This window comes from Oncorhynchus clarkii, chromosome 31 (genome assembly GCF_045791955.1).
Source record: "Oncorhynchus clarkii lewisi isolate Uvic-CL-2024 chromosome 31, UVic_Ocla_1.0, whole genome shotgun sequence".
In the NCBI taxonomy this organism is placed as follows: Eukaryota; Metazoa; Chordata; class Actinopteri; order Salmoniformes; family Salmonidae; genus Oncorhynchus; species Oncorhynchus clarkii.
The window spans coordinates 17,425,990-17,447,336 of record NC_092177.1 but is presented as its reverse complement, the minus strand read 5'-3'; the positions used below and the strand labels follow the sequence as shown (position 1 = coordinate 17,447,336).

The following is a 21,347-nucleotide window of genomic DNA, read 5'->3' as shown; positions in this document are numbered from 1 at the left end:
ATACCCAAAGAAACGACTTGTCAAAAATATTTTGACAACTTTTACTTCACTACATTAAGAAAATAATGTATTTGTAAGTGAGTGTGCCCCTGGCTATCCGTAAATTTTAAAAACAAGACAATTGTTCTCAGATTTGCTTAATATAAGGAATTTGAAATGTTTCATACTTTTACTTTTGATACTTAAGTATATTTAAAACCAAATACTTTAAGACTTTAACTCAAGTAGTATTTAACTGGGTAACTTTCAAATTTCTGTGAAGGCATCTTGACTCCTGTATGACAGTTGAGGACTTTTTCCACCACTGCACATATTGCTCTTGTAGGTTTTGATTTTGCTGACAACTCCACAGAAGAAGACAGTTGATTTCCAGTGACAACGTTGGGGAGAACGCCTCTATGACAGCGGTGACGGCTGTATCACAACCGGCTATGATTGGGAGTCCTATAGGGCAGCGCACAACTGCCCAGTGTCGTCCGGGTTTGGCCAGTGTAGGTCATTGTAAATAAGAATTTGTTCTTAACTGACTTGCCTAGTTAAATAAAATAATTGATATTTAACTTAATTATTTGGTACCACAAGCAAACCTTTTGGGGGGAAATCAGGAGTCATCTGAGGGGATGGAGCAGAGTTTAATGGTTGGGAGGGTAAAGAGAAAAGCATTGTGATTGCATGAATCATTGTCATACAGTAGATGGAAGCTTAAAATACATATTTATAAAAGCAGATATGCATAAATGATCATAATATTGAACCATGTTCAAAGCTCGCAGTTTATATTACAGTACTGTACTACTGATGGAACACTTCCATTTTTTGGGGAAAACTATGCAAACATGTTTAAAAAAAATAATATGTAATGTATTAGGATACCTGCTCCTTCCTTTGTCCATACCACTGAAACTATTATGTATAAGTAAAGGAATTTGGTCTTCAAGTGACGTACAAACTTTCAAATCAATGTCAAGCTAAAATCAAGTTTTGTGAAATGGAAAATAATTGAAATCTGAAGTAATTTTGACAATATGATGACTAAATGTTTGTTCTACTTCCTGCTACCGTAGCAGAATTTTTCTCAATAAATTACTAATCTACAAAAAAATAAACTCTGGGTATTGATCATTTTAACAGGGCAAGCAAATGTTCTATTTATTGAAAGCGATGACAGCATGCACATGGACTCACACATACCAATATGTCCAAGGCAATGTCACACCTCAGAAATGTTCAATCTTGACACTTTAAAGTGTATGTGGTTTCTAGAGTGCAGCACAGCATGTGGAGGTTGAGAGAGGGGCTTTGCAAATCTGAGGGGCAATGTAAGTGTGTGTACACCTCAGGGACCCTGAGCAGAACTTGTACATGTGTGTGTGTGTGTGTGTGTGTGTGAGCAAGAGTTTCCAGTGAGCTGCACCCTTGATTTGATTTTCCTTAAAGCAACATAAAAAAAGAATGATAGACAACTAGAGGAAGGGCTGTCCTCTTCATGCCTTGTATTTTTCCTTCCCTGTTTCACTGATGACACAGATGTGCTGGAAAACAAACAGAAAGGAACCAATGAGACCGTTTTACTCAACATCGTTTATCTAGCTGAGAAAATCTGTTCAAAAAGTACTTACATTTAAATCTCTGAAGTACTCGTTGTAGTCTAGCGCATATCCCACCACAAATTTGTCTGGAACCTCAAATCCTATGACTGAAAAATAAACAAATTAAGAAAGTGTGACAGGGTGGAACTATAGTTTTTGTCCATGTTTCTCAGGGGACCCTAATTGGTGTTAAACATGTGAAAGGTATAAAAAGCACCCTTTAGTCTTTTTCAGTAAAGAGCATAGAGTTGTATAGTAATCGCAATGTTGTTGCTGTCCCATTATGGTGTCTGAGTGCACAGGCTTCCAAGTAGTTCTACTTCTCTGCGTTGGGAAACAAACTGAAAGGGTGCATTCTGCCCCCTTAGTATGTCGTTTGACCTTAAAACCTACTCCTTTAATAAACTTGGCTTGTTTTTTTGTGTGTTTTTTTTACATATGTCTTGGACCATTTCCCTTAATTGGGCCTAGAACCTCTATTTAATCAGATGCATTACAGTGCATTCGGAAAGTATTCAAACTCCTTGACTTTTTCTACATTTTATGTTACAGCCTTATTCTAAAATTGAATAAATTGTTTTTACCCTCAAATCTACACACAATACCATAATGACAAAGCAAAAACAGGTTTTTAGTCATTTTAGCTAATTTATTTTAAAAAAATAAACAGAAATATCACATTTACTCAGTACTTTGTTGCACCTTTGGCAGTGATTATAGCCTCGAGTCTTCTTGGGTATGACGCTACAAGCTTGGCACACCTGTATTTGGGGAGTTTCTCCCATTCTTCTCTGCAGATCCTCTAAAGCTCTGTCAGGTTGGATGGAGAGCGTCGCTGCACAGCTATTTTCAGGTCAGTCCAGAGATGTTCGATCGGGTTCAAGTTCGGGCTCTCGCTGGCCACTCAAGGACATTCAGAGACACATTTTTTTTTTTTTTACCTTTATTTAACTAGGCAAGTCAGTTAAGAACAAATTCTTATTTTCAATGACGTGTGGGTTAACTGCCTGTTCAGGGGCAGAACGACAGATTTGTACCTTGTCAGCTCAGGGATTTGAACTTGCAACCTTCCGGTTACTAGTCCAACGCTCTAACCACTAGGCTACCCTGCCGTCCCGAAGCACATCCTGCTGTGTGCCTAGGGTCGTTGTCCTGCTGAATGGTAAATCTTCAGCCCCAGTCTGAGGTCCTGAGCCACCTTTGCAGGTTTTCATCAAGGATCTCGCTGTACTTTGCTCTGTTCATATTTCCCCCGATCCTGACTAGTCTCCCAGTCCCTGCCACTGAAAAACATCCCCACAGCATGATGCAGCCACCACTAATGCTTCACCGTAGGGATGGTGCCAGGTTTCCTCCAGATGTGACGTTTGGCAATCAGGCCAAATAGTTCAATCTTGGTTTCATTAGACCAGAGAATTTTTGTTTCTCATGGTCTGAGAGTCCTTTAGGTGCCTTTTGGCAAACTCCTTTGGCTGGCCCCTCGACCAAAAAGGCCTGATTGGTGAAGCGCTGCAGAGATGGTTGTCCTTCTGGAAGGTTCTCTGATGTCCACAGAGGAACTCTGGAGCTCTGTCAGAGTGACCATCGGGTTCTTGGTCACCTCCCTGACCAAGGCGCTTCTCCCCCGATTGTTCAGTTTGGCCGGGCAGCCAGCTCTAGGAAGAGTCTTGGTGGTTCCAAACTTCTTCCATTTAAGAATGATGGAGGCCACTGTGTTCTTGGGAACCTTCAATGCAGAAGGTCAACAGAAATGTTGGTACCCTTCCTCAGATCTGTGCCCAGACACAATCCTGTCTCAGAGCTCTTCAGACAATTCCTTCGACCTCATGGCTTGGTTTTTGCTGACATGCACCGTCAACTGTGGGACCTTATATAGACAGCTGTGTACCTTTCCAAATCATGTCCAATCAATAGAATTTACCACAGGTGGACTCCAATCAAGTAGTATAAACATCTCAAGGATGATCAATGGAAACAGGGTGCACCTGAGCTCAATTTCTAGTCTCATAGGAAAGGGTCATTTCTAAAATCTGTTTTGACTTTGTCATTAAGGGGTATTGTGTGTAGATTGAGGAAATGTTTTTATTTAATCCTTTTTAAAACAAGGCTGTAAAGTAACAAAATGTGAAAAAAGGGGTCTGAATACTTTCTGGATGCCCTGTATCGGTCTTCATTATAGTTCATGTATGTGTGACAGCACAATGCCTCAGGCTATTGATTAAGATGATTCACTGAAGCCATTTAGCAGTGTTGAAGTGAACTCACAGTCTGGTGTGTAGCCAACACTCCTTGGTGTCCTCTTCACCAACAAACTGAAAGCACAAACCAGGAAGTTGGTCATGTGACTGATGGTGTTAGAGAATTAAAATACAAAGGAAAACATGACAGTTGAAGGTTTCCATATAACTTCTCTGTAAGCAGAAGTAAGTTGCACTGTATGGTGCCTTTGCTTGATTCTACATTTACATCAAAGATGTATGGACAAATATTTAACTTTTTATAACACTGCAATGTAAGATAGAGACTTGGGGATTACTTTACCTTGCAACTTTTACCATTTTTGGGTTGTACTGTTTGAGAAGTTGCAGCAAGGTCTTCATGGTCTTTCCTGTGTCAATAATGTCCTAAAAATATGACAAAACAGTGGGTGTCACTGCCAAATGTCTATAATGCTGACATAGCAAAAGGTTTAAAACTTAACAATGAGGAAGAAGTAGTCATAACATACCTCCACAATCAGGACATTCTGTGTAAAAACACAACATTTAAAAATAAGAGGCAGAGACGACAGAGTGTAACTGTTAGCCTATATCAAATATAAAAGCTACTCCAGAACCCATTTAGAAATGTGACCTTGGATCCTGTTGAACCCTGCAGCCATTATAGTTATGCCTTCTTGTACTTTAGACTGCATGAGAACCCCTTCAAAACTTTTGTCAAAGTAAAAAAAATTTTTTTTCACTTTCTATGCTTATAGTTGATCCTCCAAAGTTTGTATTTTTGTTTTGTTAAAGAGAAAATTGGTAAACACATTTTTCTGAGTCATGGGATTCTGATGTAATATGAGTTGTTTTGGAGCATTTCTAACATGCTTTAGATCCATTTTCATAATGCATTGTAGTCTGTGGCAACTAATGACTCAGCAAAAGGTGTCAACCAACTTTCTCCGTAAAGAAACAAAATACCACCCCCCCCCCCCAAAAAAAAAACTATTTGGGGGAGCGACTACAAGCAGAGGAAGAGTGAAAATAAGGCCACATGTAAAAGTGGGTGAACTTTCCCTTTAAAGAAGGTTACACATTTGTCTGACTGCAAACAGTGGAGGGTAAACTAGGTAACTGAGGAATGATCCAATGTTTGACAGACAGATCTATAGAAAAGGTCAGTTGAAAATGTTTCTTTACCTTCCCTGTCAGTGTAGACAGGTCATCCCCTCCAATGACTTTGATTTCACCTGTAGATTGGTCATTCTGTGTAGACATGTAATAAACAGGTGAGCAGGTGTTATTGACATCTCTAGTATCTAGCAGTAAGAATCCATAAACAAAGAGCTGCTTCTTAATATATTATATCAAACAGCTGAGTGTGTGTGTGTGTGTGTGTGTGTGTGTGTGTGTGTGTGTGTGTGTGTGTGTGTGTGTGTGTGTGTGTGTGTGTGTGTGTGGGGGGGGGGGTACAAATACAGATGGAAATGTAGTACTAATAGCAGCCAGTCTTAGTATTTACCAAGTAAGCATTTACCAAGTTAGCATTTATTGTGGATACAAGCCTAGTTGATTGTCAGTCAAAACACGTTTAAGGTAGTGCATGTTGACATTTGGCTCAAAGGTCAAATGAAAGCTTAGGTGCAATTGTGAAACCAATGGACTGAATAAAACATTATGTTCTTTCCATTATGCCGTTTTTGGCAATGCCTGTAATAAATAAATTAAATAACAATAACATAAACGCTAAATACTTCTAACATCTATAATAAAATAGTAATAACTCATGAACTACATTCCAAATGGCTCCTATTCCCTTTATAGTGCACTACTTGTGACTACTTTTGACCAGGGCCCCTGCAGGGCGAGCACTTAAAAGGGAATATGGTGCCATTTGGGACACAAATTTGAAGAACAGAGCGAAGAGTGAGCCTTACGCAGTAGCTCTTGAGGCGGATGAAGTCCACTGTCATAGGAATGGAGCGGTCGCTGTTACGGTTTAGGGCCTTGATGTAGTCCAACAGGTCTGCAAAGAACTTGTAACCCCCCTTGAGCACGCAGAGGGCCACGATATGGTGCCCCCCCATGTCCTTCATAATCTCCCTGGCTAGCCTCTCTGTCCTGTAGACAGTGAGATAGAGGGTGGTCAGTCAGAACTGGTTCCTGTTTCCTATGTCTGTTTGAATAAGGGGCTACACTCTTAGAAAAAAAGGTTCTATCTAGAAACTATAAGGGTTCTTCGACTGTGTCAATGGAAGAACCCTTTTAGGTTCCAGGTAGAACCCTTTACACAGAGGGTTCTACATGAAACCTAGAAGAGTTCTGCCTGGAACCAAAAAGAGTTATCCTATGGGGACAGCTGAAGAACCCTTTCACAACTAGACTGAACTGCCAGCCTCACGTGGATGTGATCAGTTAATTAATTTGATTATAAAAAAGTTTGTGGCTGTAAATCTAAATCCTTGTGTAAACAAGTAACATAGGCTGAATGAGTAAAACAACTAACATAGTAGTAAAATAATTAACATAGTAGTAAAATAACGAACATTAAAAAATGGCCAGCTTGAATATGTATTGCATTTGAAGCTTAGTTGACATGTTCTTTCATTGCAACATCTATGGATCTGCCCCTTTTCCCCCCAATTTTGACTAAAATGACCCAAATCTAACGGCCTGTACATCTGGACCTGAAGCAAGGATATGCATATTCTTGATACCATTTGAAAGGAAACACTTTGAAGTTTGTGGAAATGTGAAATTAATGTTGGAGAATATAACACATTAGATCTGGTAAAAGATAATACAAAGAAAAAAACGAGCGTATATTTTTTTTGTACCATGTTGGAATCGGCTAAACTTTGATCATTGAGATAGTAAATGAATGATAGGAAATGAAAGAGACTGGATTTTATGTCTCTGAGGAAAGACAGATGGACATCTGTGTATTAGATGAAAGAGGGGTTGAGGTCAGGACGTGAGGACAGATTCTCTTAAGAGAGTAATAAATGTTAGGAATCCTGTTACCCTCTTTATTAGCTTCCTGAAGAGCCAAAAAATGTAAGGATTGGAGAGAAAGGGGAGTGTCTTAAGTGGGATGTATATAACTGTGGTGTGAGAAACGTTTTGCGGTCTGATTACAGCTGTACAGAACCTTTGGGATAGAATTAAACTCAGTTAAAGCTTCTCTAGTGTCCGTGGGTTATTTACTCTGAAAAATAAGAGCCTAACAGAGGGTGCTGCGAGCAGGGTTCACCACGGTTTGTAGTCAAACCATAGAGTCCACATCAGTGGAACAGGAACAACAAACAAGGTAGGCTAGTTCCTAGATCTGTTTCCACTCATTTTGGGGAGATGAGAATCGTTGGCTGAACTAATTATGGGATATGGATCTGGAGAGCCTGAGTTTAATTATATAAGTCCAGTGTGTAACGACCGGTCGTAGCTTTATAGTAAATGGTAAGGCCCGGCAGGTAAACTCATACAGGCCTGTAGGGTAAGTCCTAGGGGGTAACTCCCTAGTAGATTGGTTCCTGCTAGTACTATAAAGTCAATAGTAAATCCCAGTGGATTAATACCTGTGATTACTATTAATATAGGGTGAGTCCCGGAAGGTAAGACCGCGCAGGCTGGAACCTGCGAAGGGTGAGTCCTAGGGGGTAAATACCAGCCGGCTGGTTCCCTGCATAGCTATAACCGGGTGAGAGAATAGTTGTATTCTACCAATTCGGGTGGAATATGGGTAAAATTGAGCAAATTAGAAGAAAAAAATTGGACCACATTTTCCTGCTGACGGAGAATTCAAATCAAATAAAATAATTCAGGGAGGCAATTATGAATTGGCACGAGGACATGAAACCAGAATCAAAAGCTCAATATACGAGCGTTTTGATGCAGCATTCTATCAACGGAAAATGCATAACGATAAACCCATAAAGCGTGACACCAGTACTTTACTACAGAAGGCCTGGGAACGGGAGTGGATTGTTTAAATTTGCGCTTCTGCTTTGATGACGGGGGTGAACCCTGTGATCAAAACGATAATTGCGGATTAGTTGATTTAATTCAAGACCATGTTTTAAGAGTGGAATATGACTCCACTCACCTCGCAGACATGCAAGGGGTTAATAGGTTTCAATGACCAGGATAAAACTAAGAAACATCAAAGCGTAAGGAGATAGCTCCCTGTTTTAGTCCCACATCTATCGGGCATTGGAAGAATGAGTGTAAGGTGAGACTGGAACATATAGTGCATTAGCAGGAAATGCAGCTATACAAGAGTTTGCATCTTTTTCAAAAGAGCAACAACTAATCGTTTTGAGGTTAGCAAGAATGGAACTTTCACCTAGCGGCTTATAGTTTCTGTTCGATTAATAAGTGGTTCATAGAGATTACAGTTTCTATGTGATGGAAGACGTATTAGATCACGTTTTACCTAACTTTTAGTAGAGTACCAATGGGATTTACAAAGAGTCCCACGTGGTATAATTTTACATTGAAACAATCGTTAAAAGGGTGTCAATTGTATGTTCTGTGTTGGTACAACACGTGGAGGATTTGTTATTAGCGTCAAAAGACGAAGAAAGTCATATGCGAGACCGCACCACATTGGTAGACAAGTTAGCGGAACAGGGCCATAAAGCATGTATGACAAAGCACAACATGTTACTAGTGCAAGATGGACAAGATTGGAGTTAACGTTAAATGGGGAAAATCTACAATTTCATAAGATTGGTGCTTTGAATCCTGCGTTGTTAATGCCGTTGCCTGGGGAGGGTGAATCGCTTACATGTGACCCAGATCAGATTACTCCATAACCTAGGCCTGATTTGCAAGAGACATAATTGGAATCAGGAAAAGTATAGTATCCAGATGGCTCTAGTTACATGAACACAGAAGGGAATAGAGTAAAGGAGTGCGCTGTGTGTGGTAAGCATTTGGAGAAATTCATCATTTGGGTACATTGTGGTCACCACAGGGCATGTTAGCAGTGACAGGAACACCAATAAAAATGGTCTGGAGGTAGATGTATTATTAGAGTAATGTCAGTTAACCAGTAAATTAGCAGTGGTGAAATGTAAAGCTCATACAAGTCGTACAGATAAAATCACCATAGGTAATCAATCGTAAAGCAGACGAAATGGCTAAGGCGGCTGCCTTGGTGAGAGAAAGTGTTATGGAACCACATGCATATATTGCGGATTCCTTACTATGAGACATTGGCTAAATTTGCCACAAGAAAACGTATTTTGGGTTGAAGATTCTAGGCGAAATGCCAAGGGAATGGATTCTAAAGGTAACACATTTAAATGATATGACCAAACACTCATTGCAAATGAAGAATGCCTTAGGATTTGTCTAAATCATTAGACATTCTATGTGGTTTTATTTTTAAATACATTTACGTTTGATGTCTTATTCTGGAATAGGATTCTAGAATGGCCGAAAAGGTGGAAGGGTCACGCGTAGGTAGCATAGGGGTACCAAACCTAAAATGAACTTTACATTTTTTGATATGGTATGATGGATATGAAGAATCACGAGGAAAAGGAGACCCGTGAATCCTTAGACTCGGTGGAGAGATACTATCGCCGTGTAGTGGGATTTATTGGAAGGAGCCTTTTCAATTCAGTTGAAATGAGTTTGCAGGAGGATGAAATGTTTGGAAGAGGTATTTAAATGGTTTCCGAAGGACAGGGAAAGAAAAGGAGAGGAAACATTTTAATGATGACGAAATCCCTGAATATAAAAAACTCCTAATAAAGAATGATCAACTTCATTAGGAATTAAATAGACAGGGGGGTTTCATTATAAAATTCATGAGAAACACCATTCTCTATCCAAATTGTACCATTACTTTAGGAGATTATTATTATTTTTGTAGGGAGTTATAAAGAGTTGTAATTCTAAATAGTTTATTTTTGATTTAACATGTGTTTTTTTAATCACGTATTTGAAAGGGGTAAATGACCAGTTCCCTGAGGTCCTGTTTTTTAGGGTACTTTTACAGTGGTACTGTGTTCAAGCTGCATATAGAAAGTGGTCCTGGTTTTTAGGGTACTTATACAGTGGTACTGTGTTCAAGCTGCATATAGAAAGTGGTCCTGGTTTTTAGGGTACTTATACAGTGGTACTGTGTTCAAGCTGCATATAGAAAGTGGTCCTGGTTTTTAGGGTACTTATACAGTGGTACTGTGTTCAAACTGCATATAGAAAGTGGTCCTGGTTTTTAGGGTACTTATACAGTGGTACTGTGTTCAAACTGCATATAGAAAGTGGTCCTGGTTTTTAGGGTACTTATACAGTGGTACTGTGTTCAGGCTGCATATAGAAAGTGGTCCTGGTTTTTAGGGTACTTATACAGTGGTACTGTGTTCAAGCTGCATATAGAAAGTGGTCCTGGTTTTTAGGGTACTTATACAGTGGTACTGTGTTCAAGCTGCATATAGAAAGTGGTCCTGGTAGGCCTCCCGGGTGGCGCAGTGGTTAAGGGCGCTGTACTGCAGCGCCAGCTGTGCCATCAGAGTCCTGGGTTCGCGCCCAGGCTCTGTCGTAACCGGCCGCGACCGGGAGGTCTGTGGGGCGACGCACAATTGGCCTAGCGTCGCCCGGGTTAGGGAGGGCTTGGTCGGTAGGGGTGTCCTTGTCTCATCGTGCACCAGCGACTCCTGTGGCGGGCTGGGCGCAGTGTACGCTAGCCAAGGTGGCCAGGTGCACGGTGTTTCCTCCGGCGCATTGGTGCGGCTGGCTTCCGGGTTGGATGTGCGCTGTGTTAAAGAAGCAGCGGCTTGGTTGGTTGTGTATCGGAGGACGCATGACTTTCAACCTTCGTCTCTCCCGAGCCCGTACGGGAGTTGTAGCGATGAGACAAGATAGTAGCTACTACAACAATTGGATACTACGAAATTGGGGAAAAAAAGGGGTACAATTCAAAAAAAAAATAGAAAGTGGTCCTGGTTTTTAGGGTACTTATACAGTGGTACTGTGTTCAGGCTGCATATAGAAAGTGGTCCTGGTTTTTAGGGTACTTATACAGTGGTACTGTGTTCAGGCTGCATATAGAAAGTGGTCCTGGTTTTTAGGGTACTTATACAGTGGTACTGTGTTCAAGCTGCATATAGAAAGTGGTCCTGGTTTTTAGGGTACTTATACAGTGGTACTGTGTTCAGGCTGCATATAGAAAGTGGTCCTGGTTTTTAGGGTACTTATACAGTGGTACTGTGTTCAGGCTGCATATAGAAAGTGGTCCTGGTTTTTAGGGTACTTATACAGTGGTACTGTGTTCAGGCTGCATATAGAAAGTGGTCCTGGTTTTTAGGGTACTTATACAGTGGTACTGTGTTCAGGCTGCATATAGAAAGTGGTCCTGGTTTTTAGGGTACTTATACAGTGGTACTGTGTTCAGGCTGCATATAGAAAGTGGTCCTGGTTTTTAGGGTACTTATACAGTGGTACTGTGTTCAAGCTGCATATAGAAAGTGGTCCTGGTTTTTAGGGTACTTACACAGTGGTACTGTGTTCAGGCTGCATATAGAAAGTGGTCCTGGTTTTTAGGGTACTTATACAGTGGTACTGTGTTCAGGCTGCATATAGAAAGTGGTCCTGGTTTTTAGGGTACTTATACAGTGGTACTGTGTTCAGGCTGCATATAGAAAGTGGTCCTGGTTTTTAGGGTACTTATACAGTGGTACTGTGTTCAAGCTGCATATAGAAAGTGGTCCTGGTTTTTAGGGTACTTATACAGTGGTACTGTGTTCAAGCTGCATATAGAAAGTGGTCCTGGTTTTTAGGGTACTTATACAGTGGTACTGTGTTCAAGCTGCATATAGAAAGTGGTCCTGGTTTTTAGGGTACTTACACAGTGGTCCTGTGTTCAGGCTGCATATAGAAAGTGGTCCTGGTTTTTAGGGTACTTATACAGTGGTACTGTGTTCAGGCTGCATATAGAAAGTGGTCCTGGTTTTTAGGGTACTTATACAGTGGTACTGTGTTCAGGCTGCATGTAGAAAGGAACATATATGTTAATAAGGGATGACAGTAACTTCAAATAGCAATACATATCACAGTCTATCTTCATGATCTGGTAACTTAGAACATGTTTTTTTCAGCAGTAACATTATGTTATGCTTTTTGATATTTGTCGTAGAGATGTTATTAAGAAAAGGTTAATGTCATAATTCGTCAGAGAGTCAATGTTTGTCTAGTTTCCTGAAACAGAAATGTAATGAACTTAACTGTTGTTATGATCTGTGTTTTTTTGAGGTTATCATGGAAGATGAGGTCAGATCGTGTTTCAATGCATGGTAGAAATAATTTGACCTCAAAACCCTCACTAACCGGCTGAAGAAAGAGCGACGAAGGCGTGCTATGAGAGACAGTGACTTTTACCACTCCTATCTGAGTCCGAGCCAAAACCAGGGCACTGAGAGAGCTTGTGGAGTGAGACCAGGGCTGGGGTGCTGAGAGAGCTTGTGGAGTGAGACCAGGGCCGGGGTGCTGAGAGAGCTTGTGGAGTGAGACCAGGGCTGGGGTGCTGAGAGAGCTTGTGGAGTGAGACCAGGGCTGGGGTGCTGAGAGAGCTTGTGGAGTGAGACCAGGGCCGGGGTGCGGAGAGAGCTTGTGGAGTGAGACCAGGGCTGGGGTGCTGAGAGAGCTTGTGGAGTGAGACCAGGGCTGGGGTGCTGAAAGAGCTTGTGGAGTGAGACCAGGGATGGGGTGCTGAGAGAGCTTGTGGAGTGAGACCAGGGCTGGGGTGCTGAGAGAGCTTGTGGAGTGAGACCAGGGCTGGGGTGCTGAGAGAGCTTGTGGAGTGAGACCAGGGCTGGGGTGCTGAAAGAGCTTGTGGAGTGAGACCAGGGATGGGGTGCTGAGAGAGCATGTGGAGTGAGACCAGGGCTGGGGTGCTGAGAGAGCTTGTGGAGTGAGACCAGGGCTGGGGTGCTGAGAGAGCTTGTGGAGTGAGACCAGGGCTGGGGTGCTGAGAGAGCTTGTGGAGTGAGACCAGGGCTGGGGTGCTGAAAGAGCTTGTGGAGTGAGACCAGGGCTGGGGTGCTGAGAGAGCTTGTGGAGTGAGACCAGGGCTGGGGTGCTGAGAGAGCTTGTGGAGTGAGACCAGGGCTGGGGTGCTGAGAGAGCTTGTGGAGTGAGACCAGGGCTGGGGTGCTGAGAGAGCTTGTGGAGTGAGACCAGGACTGGGGTGCTGAGAGAGCTTGTGGAGTGAGACCAGGGCTGGGGTGCTGAGAGAGCTTGTGGAGTGAGACCAGGGCTGGGGTGCTGAGAGAGCTTGTGGAGTGAGACCAGGGCCGGGGTGCTGAGAGAGCTTGTGGAGTGAGACCAGGGCTGAGGTGCTGAGAGAGCTTGTGGAGTGAGCTTGGAGAGAGAACAAGCTCAGGTGGGAGAAACGGAAGTATCTACTTGGATATTAACATCGGGACATTCATCAAGGGCCATGAAATGTGACAGGCAAAAGTTACATGTGCCGTTGGGGAAATGAACTGTAAACGATATCTGAGTGCCGGGTGAAGGACGGGGGGGTAACTATTTAAACTGAAAATGCATTGAGATACTGATCTTCCTTTACCAGGCCACCCATGACAGGAAAACAGGGAAAATGGGGGCTGTAATGAGAAGAGTTATGACAGGCAATAAAAGGTTGTTTAACAATGGGATGATCTGTGCTAAGTTGGCAAACTGGAATTTGAGCCCTAGACTCAAAGTAAGAACTGAGGTCAGTCATCATTATACATTCGGGTTGGATCATTTGTAAAATGTTTTAGTTGTGATTGGGATACAGCGAGAGAATTGCTAAAGCACGATGAGGGGTGGATGCGCTGCAAACATTTATGTGGCCGTGAGTCTCCAGAAACGTATCTCTAAGTGTCATCTTGAGGGGAGGTGGTTTGTTTGGGAGACTGACTGGATGATAGCTTGGGACGAACATTAAAGTTTTTTTAAAAATTTTTACCCTGTATTAAGAGTTTTTTATGTTACATTGCATCAATGAGTGGTGCTAACTATTAACTAAATAACTATTAAACATGTACTTCGTTTCTCTTTTCAAGTTAATATGTTTTTAGGTTTGGTGGAACATGAGGGTGTTCATTGTTCCAGAGGAGGGAATGATGTGTATTGACTAACTGATGTGAGAATGTGTTAGTAGGTTTATAACTGTAGAAAATGCATTAGGAGTATCGTGTGTTATGGGTTAGATGTAATGATAGAGGAGTATCATTCCTAGAGACTGAATATTGTTACAGGAGATAGAGCTAACTGTACACAATATGGGGATTTAATTGAACGTTACACATACCCAGATCATGGTGAACGTAGCAGAGCTAGTGTTGTCATTTCAGACACTTTTGTCATCTTTCAGTAATGAGTTTGTCACAGAAGGCATACAACTTAAAATAGCTACAGATCCCTGTATACAGGAGGCCACGTCGCCAGAAGGACTAGCTACAGATCCCTGTATACAGGAGGCCACATCGCCAGAAGGAACATTTGCTGTGATAATAGCATCACATCTCCTGCAGAGTGTGATTAAGAGACATGTGACTCAAGAGTTTTTGTACGGTTGGATACTCTTTCCAACGCCCCCATTTCTGACAGCTGGTAAACATTTGACATACCTCCCAGTAGATTGGGACCGAACCACAGTAAATGGTAAGTGTCAGAAGGTGGCTACTTATCAACTGTTGGGGCCCAGAGTCTACACGTTAACAAAGGTGTTTACAAAGGGGTGGGGGGTAGATCGGCCTTGGAATGAGAGATGTGTACCTAACTTGAGCACAGGGATGTATTATCCGCAGGTACCAACTGTAGCAGAATACAGGAGGTCAGTGGAGATGTTGGTGGCTAGAGACCAAGGGATAAACTGGGAAACAGGTAGGGGGTACCTGAAAGGTTCAGTCCTAGACTTATCAGTAAACCACGAAGACAATAGGAGAGCAGGAGACAAATTCCGAGCAATAGCTATTCTCACAGCAGTCCCTATAGGGACAGTAACAGGAGCAGTAGTAGAAGCGTAGAATGCTATATTGATAGCATGGAATGGGACTACTGCGCAAATGAGGGGTATTGTGAGACTATAGTCATGGGCCATGTTGGAAGTAGCAATGGTTACTTTAGTAGCAGTGTTGGGATATCAGTTTATGACGACCCATGTCACATGGATTGGTTACTGGTAACTGGGGGACCGATGATGCGGTTATTCAAATATCAAGTATGTTCTCAGGAAATAAACCATGTGTTGCAGTGTGCATATCCTCAGGTGGAAGCAGAGATATAACCAAGGGCACGGGCTGAATTCTGGAGATTGAATGTACATTAGGAGACACCAGGCGGGGTGTTGGAACAGCATTGGTTTGAGAGACACTACTCCATACTAGAGGTCGACCGATTAATCGGAATGGCCGATTTCAAGTTTTCATAACAATCGGAAATCTGTATTTTTGGGCGCCGATTTCCGATCATTTTTTTTTATTTTTTATACCTTTTATTTAACTAGGCAAGTCAGTTAAGAACACATTCTTATTTTCAATGACGGTCTAGGAACTGTGGGTTAACTGCCTTGTTCAGGGGCAAAACGACAGATTTTCACCGTGTCAACTCAGGGGTTTCAATCTTGCAACCGCACAGTTAACTAGTCCAACGCTCTAACCATTGCACTCCACGAGTAGCCTGCCTGTTACGCGAATGTAGTAGAAGCCAAGGTAAATTGCTAGCTATCATTAAACTTATCTTATAAAAAACAATCAATCATAATCATGAGTTATAATCCAGGTTAGCAGGCAATATTAACCAGGTGAAATTCTGTAATTTCTCTTGCCTTCATTGCACGCAGAGTCAGGGTATATGCAACAGTTTGAGCTGCCTGGCTCATTGCAAACTAATTTGCCAGAATTTTACGTAATTATGACATACATTGAAGGTTGTGCAATGTAACAGGAATATTTAGACTGATGGATGCCACCCGTTAGATAAAATACCGAACGGTTCCGTATTTCACTGAAAGAATAAACGTCTTCTTTTCCAGATTCGATCATATTAATGACCAAAGGCTCGTATTTCTGTGTGTTATTATGTTATAATTAAGTCTGATTTTATAGAGCAGTCTGACTGAGCAGCAGCAGTCCCGTAATCATTCATTCAAAAAGCACTTTCGTGTGTTTTGCCAGCAGCTCTTCGCAAGCGCAGCGCTGTTTATGACTTCAAGCCTATCAGCCTAATAGCTGGTGTAACTAATGTGAAATGGCTAGCTAGTTAGCTGGGTGTGCGCTAATACTGTTTCAAACGTCACTCGCTTTTAGCTTTTGTGGAGCGGCTTTTGTGGAGCGATGGGTAACGATGCTTCGAGTGTGGCTGTTGTCGATGTGTTCCTGGTTCGAGCCCAGGTAGGAGCGAGGAGGGGGACGGAAGCTATACTGTTACACTGGCAATACTACAGTGCCTATAAGAACATCCAATAGTCAAAGGTATATGAAATACAAATGGTATTGAGAGAAATAGTCCTATAAATACTATATTAACTACAACCTAAAACCTCTTACCTTGGAATATTGAAGTCTCATGTTAAAAGGAACCACCAACTTTCATATGTTCTCATGTTCTGAGCAAGGAACTTAAACATTAGCTTTCTTACATGACAAATATTGCACTTTTACTTTCTTCTCCAACACTTTGTTTTTACATTATTTAAACCAAATTGAACCTGTTTCATTATTTATTTGAGGCTAAATTGATTTTATTGATGTTTTATTTTAAGTTAAAATAAGTGTTAATTCAGTATTGTTGTAATTGTCATTATTAACAAAAACAAATTTATCGGTATCGGCTTTTTTGGTCCTCCAATAATCGGTATCGGCGTTGAAAAATCATAATCGGTCGACCTCTACTCCGTACAGTACCTGCAGTGGTTAAGATCGTCATGTCTCTCCGTGGGGGGTGCATAGTTTTCACGTAAAGTGAGATCCCACTGTATAATGGGTGAGTGAAGACACCATGGCACAGGAAGCAGAGCGAGAGAGAGACTAGATTCCACTGTAAGACATACAGATGGTTGGGTCTGGGAACTACAATAAACATCAAAGTTGGATTGGGGTTTAGCTGCTTTATGGGTTAATGCATCATATGTTAGAGGAGAGGATAGAGGGGTACTGTGAACAAAATGTTGAAGGCATTGATTTGAAAGCAGATACAGTGCTGAGTTGCCTCAAGAGGATGGAACATGGATTAGGGATAGACACTTGCATATCAGGTGGTGGTGCCTATCAGGTGAAATGGAGAAGATGGGGAACAAAGTGAAAATGACATGACTTGGGAACACCTCTCAGAACCTGGGGCCTAAAGGGGAAGACTGGGCGTAAGCATGAGGAAGCTTTTTAGAGCTTTCATTTTTGTGGAACCCAGCAGGAAATTATCCTGGAGGCATAGAGTCAGGTGAAGAGAGAGTGGGAATTCAGACTTTGGTTTTCATGCATATATAAATATGCATAGCTTATCACATTGTTAATACTGTTATGTTTTATGTTTTTTTTTTTTGCTTTCCAAGTTTTGTGCTATCACCCTCTTAGGAACAGAAGGGGAAAGTGGAGAAACTAAAAGCTGCTCCATCTGCCATTGAAGGAGACCGCAGATTGTTTGTCCGTTTGTTTAATTCATGTTTTATAATCATGTTAGGTTTTTTCTATTCATGTTTTATTATTGTTTATCCATTTAAGTAATTTCCAAGTTTATGTAAAGTGAACATTAGGACACTATTGTTCAAGAGGAAGGACTGTTAGAATCGGCTAAACTTTGATCATTGAGATAGTAAATGAATGATAGGAAATGAAAGAGACTGGGTTTTATGTCTCTGAGGAAAGACAGATGGACATCGGTGTATTAGATGAAAGAGGGGTTGAGGTCATGAGGTGAGGACAGATTCTCTTAAGAGAGTAATAAATGTTAGGAATCCTGTTACCCTCTTTATTAGCTTCCTGTAGAGCCAAAACATTTAAGGGTTGGAGAGAAAGGGGAGTGTCTTAAGTGGGATGTATATAATTGTGATGTGAGAAACGTTTTGCGGTCTGATTACAGCTGTACAGAACCTTTGGGATAGAATTAAACTTAGTTAATGCTTCTCTAGTGTCCGTGGGTTATTTACTCTGAAAAAGAAGAACCTAACAACCATCATCTTTGAAATGCAAGATTAAGGCCATAATGTATTATTCCAGCCAAAGGCGCAATTTAGATTTTGGCCACTAGGTGGCAGCAGTGTATGTGCAAAGTTTTAGATTGATCCAATGCATTTATGTTCAAAATGTTGTGGTGTCAAGACTGCCTAAATGTACCTAATTGGTTTATAAATACATTTTCAAGTTTATAACTGTGCACTCTCCTCAAACAATAGCATGGTATTCTTTCACTGTAATAGCTACCTTAAATTGGACAGTTCAGTTAGATTAACAAGAATTTAAGCTTTCTTCCAATATCAGATATGTCTACATCCTGGGAAATGTTCTTGTTACTTACAACCTCATGCTAATCACATTAGCTCAACCATCCCGCGGGGGACCCACCGATCCTGTAGAGGATTTATTAAGACCACACTGCTAGTAACAACCCACCTGTCAAGGATGAGTCCATGTGGGATGTAGACCCGGTCTAGGTCATCAGCATAGTGCTTTGGGATGCAGAAGAGGTCCAGGTCATATCCCTGCTCATCATCGCTGATCTGGAACACAGATCACATGCTGACAATCTACCTGATCAATGCCATGCCTGTGATGTGGAACTGCTATGACGCAGCAGGGAAAGGGTTAAAGAAAGCACATGGGTGTTATCTAAACGGGAGACAGAGAAAAGTAGGGCAGTGGGAATAGAGGTGAAGACACTAAAGGTTGTTCACTTCACAACTATCACAATGCACCCTCCCCTCTGTCTGGTATCACTGGTGCAACTGACTTCTGGCAGAGCAAATCACACCCACACTTGCTGCCGCAGCTGCAGACTCCTCTCAATACTGACTGAGGCAGGTGAGAGCAAAACGCACATTGCCAGCCCCAATTCTAGGAAAGAGGAATCAGTCCACTCCAATCATGCAGTCATCTAACGCACCCCTCCAGCTTCTATTAAAGACTCCACTGTTTGTCCCTGGCATCGACTTTGAACTAATACAAGATTACTCTGCGAAGAAGTCTCTCAATTTATATAAACACTGCCTCTTTTCAGAGATGCCATACTAATTCTGGAAGCGATATACCCCATATGTTTTCAAATCTAATTTCCTACTGAGGGGTCAACAGCCCTGAACTTGAATCCAGAGAGCGGGATGTGTGTCCCAAATGGCACCCTATTCCCTATATAGTGCAGTACTTTTATATGGAATAGGGTGCCATTTGGGATGCACAGAGAGCTTCATCAGAGTCATGTGACAGCAGAGTGGCCACCAGACCAGGCCCAGAGGTGCCCAGGGATTGGGGTGTGATCACGGGTCTCCTGCCTGCCCTGGCCCCTGGCTGACATCTACACACTCTGTAAGACCATATAAAAGGGTTACTTATTATAACAATGTAGTTACATGTAGGCCGAAGCTACATGCACTGTGGATAATCCTATGAGACATGTCCTCACATTATCTGACCTGGGACAACTGTGTGTTCTCCTTCCCATGCCAGTCCAACTGAAATATATTCCTATGTACTCATGTGATTTGGCTCAGAACAGATGAAGTTCACGTGCAGAGAAATAAAGACTGATAATGAGCCATGCAGGTACTAGGCAGTTGTCTGGGGACTACAGATCCTACAGCAGTCTTCCTCCCACCTGCTGTCTACTACAGGTGCTGCTGTACTGGGCTCAGCTGGTGGGAGAACAGGAGAACAGTTCCCTCAAACTATCTTATAGCTCCACCAACAGCACATCACATCGTACTATGTAGCACTATAGTCACAAATGTGCAATCGAGTCATTATTAAACCAAAAAGAGCCCTCCAAAAGACGACATAACAACCAAGCTATGAATCATAAGTTGACCTGAATGTAAGCTTGTACTAGTGTAGAGAAATGTACTTTGTAACCTTGAGAAAGCAATGTGTGTTGTTATGATACAATAATTCCTATCTAAAGATGGAGTGAGGCATTCCTCCCCGCAGTGGCCCTCTCTTACCTATCTCTTTTAAACAAGGGCCAACTTATCAGCAGTAGGGGTGAATGTAACACTGTAGTTTCTCCAGTTTCTCCTACAGACTAACTGACTCTCCAAGCCATGTCTGCTAAATCTGCTGCATTCAGCATGTTGTCTGTGTCATCAATCGATAACAAGTTTGATAGCAAAAAGAAATGCTATACTGACATAGGCAATCAAATGTGTTATTCTGTTGGAAATGGCTACAAAAGCTAAATGTGTTCTTCTGCAATTTACATCTTCTTGTACTTCTGTAAATATATGGTGAAATATAATGGTGAAATGCAAACCAGTGAAATGAGGACATCATGCTGGTTGCAGTACAGCAGTAACCCCCAAAAGCCTGTAGGCTGTGGTTTTCCAAAAATAAACTATTCTGGGTGACAGGACTGAACCAAAAAAATGTATTGGTTGGAGAGACCAGCAATAACCCGCCCCATATGGCATGCATATATATTCGTTTCGAAGTTAGATGATATAACTTGCATTTTGTTCGTATTTTACAGAAAACTACTCTAGTGCTATTATTGGTCAATTTAATATGTATCCGTATATTCGTCCTACTGTATGAATCAAGATTAGTGGTATGGTAAGTATAACATGTGCCATGCGTGTTAGCACGCGTGCGATGCCCCAGGCCGCGCTTAGTTATGTAGCTAGACAGCTATTTTTGTTGTTGAGATGAACATGAGTGATTAAAGGTGAGCGTGCGATGACAAGTTTGAAGCATTACAAAGGAACACATAAAGGACATCGTAATAATTCGGAAAATGTACATTTACAGGGGCGTATTTCCGCTAAAAAAAAGTAGTTACGACCCATTCCTCTTTGACTTGAAATAGCAGTCATGCTGAGTTCGCAATATGAACGAACACCCATTTGAATCAGCGTTGCAAGACTTACCACAACACAGGGGCTGCTTGACGCCATGTCCGTATCGTCGTTTAGATCACGACCCGCTTTTTCTCCGACAAAATTATTGTTTTTGCTAGTCTCTGTCACCTAAAATGAGTTTCACCTCTTTAACAGCAGACCACCTAGCAACCTACGTACAGTAGATCTTCCGCTAAACCTCTGCAGGACGTGCGGAGCTGGTTGTAGGACTGAATAACGAATCAAATGAAGGGAAATCCTGATGCACCGCCCATTTTGGATAGAATCTGTCATCGCCATGAAATCATGTAGACTAAACGCAATGCGGGGCACTGCATGATATTCCCATCACTATGAATATGGAAAATGGCAACGTCAATTACCAAGCAGTTTCTTCAAACCATGCACCTGTAATGTAGCATTCTAGCTACCCAATTGATCAATATGTTGTTGATCAACATGCCCATTCTAAATCAACAGTACCGTTTTAAATATAAATGCTCAAAACAAATAATACAT

General features: G+C 41.7%; 1 protein-coding gene across 1 annotated transcript; it reads right to left on the bottom strand.

Moving 5' to 3' along the window:
• Positions 1-613: 613 nt before the first annotated feature.
• Positions 614-21,343, bottom strand: LOC139390986 (hypoxanthine phosphoribosyltransferase 1). Its single transcript, XM_071138429.1, has 9 exons — positions 20,859-21,343; positions 18,397-18,503; positions 5,731-5,914; positions 4,994-5,059; positions 4,318-4,335; positions 4,131-4,213; positions 3,855-3,901; positions 1,620-1,696; positions 614-1,532 (listed from the first exon to the last, which is right to left on the bottom strand). Exons 1-9 carry the CDS (start codon positions 20,883-20,885, stop codon positions 1,485-1,487), a joined length of 657 nt encoding a protein of 218 aa, XP_070994530.1. The 5' UTR covers positions 20,886-21,343; the 3' UTR covers positions 614-1,484.
• Between the last annotated feature and the right edge of the window lie 4 nt (positions 21,344-21,347).

Bases quoted from the DNA above. Each gene is read 5' to 3' on its own strand.
- LOC139390986 (XM_071138429.1), bottom strand. From the start codon at position 20,885: ATGGCGTCAAGCAGCCCCTGTGTTGTG. The intron at 18,504-20,858 runs GTAAGTCTTGCA...TCTGTGTTCCAG, and splicing joins CAAGCAGCCCCTGTGTTGTG to ATCAGCGATGATGAGCAGGG. The intron at 1,697-3,854 runs GTGAGTTCACTT...TTTATTTTTCAG, and splicing joins TGTTGGCTACACACCAGACT to TCATAGGATTTGAGGTTCCA.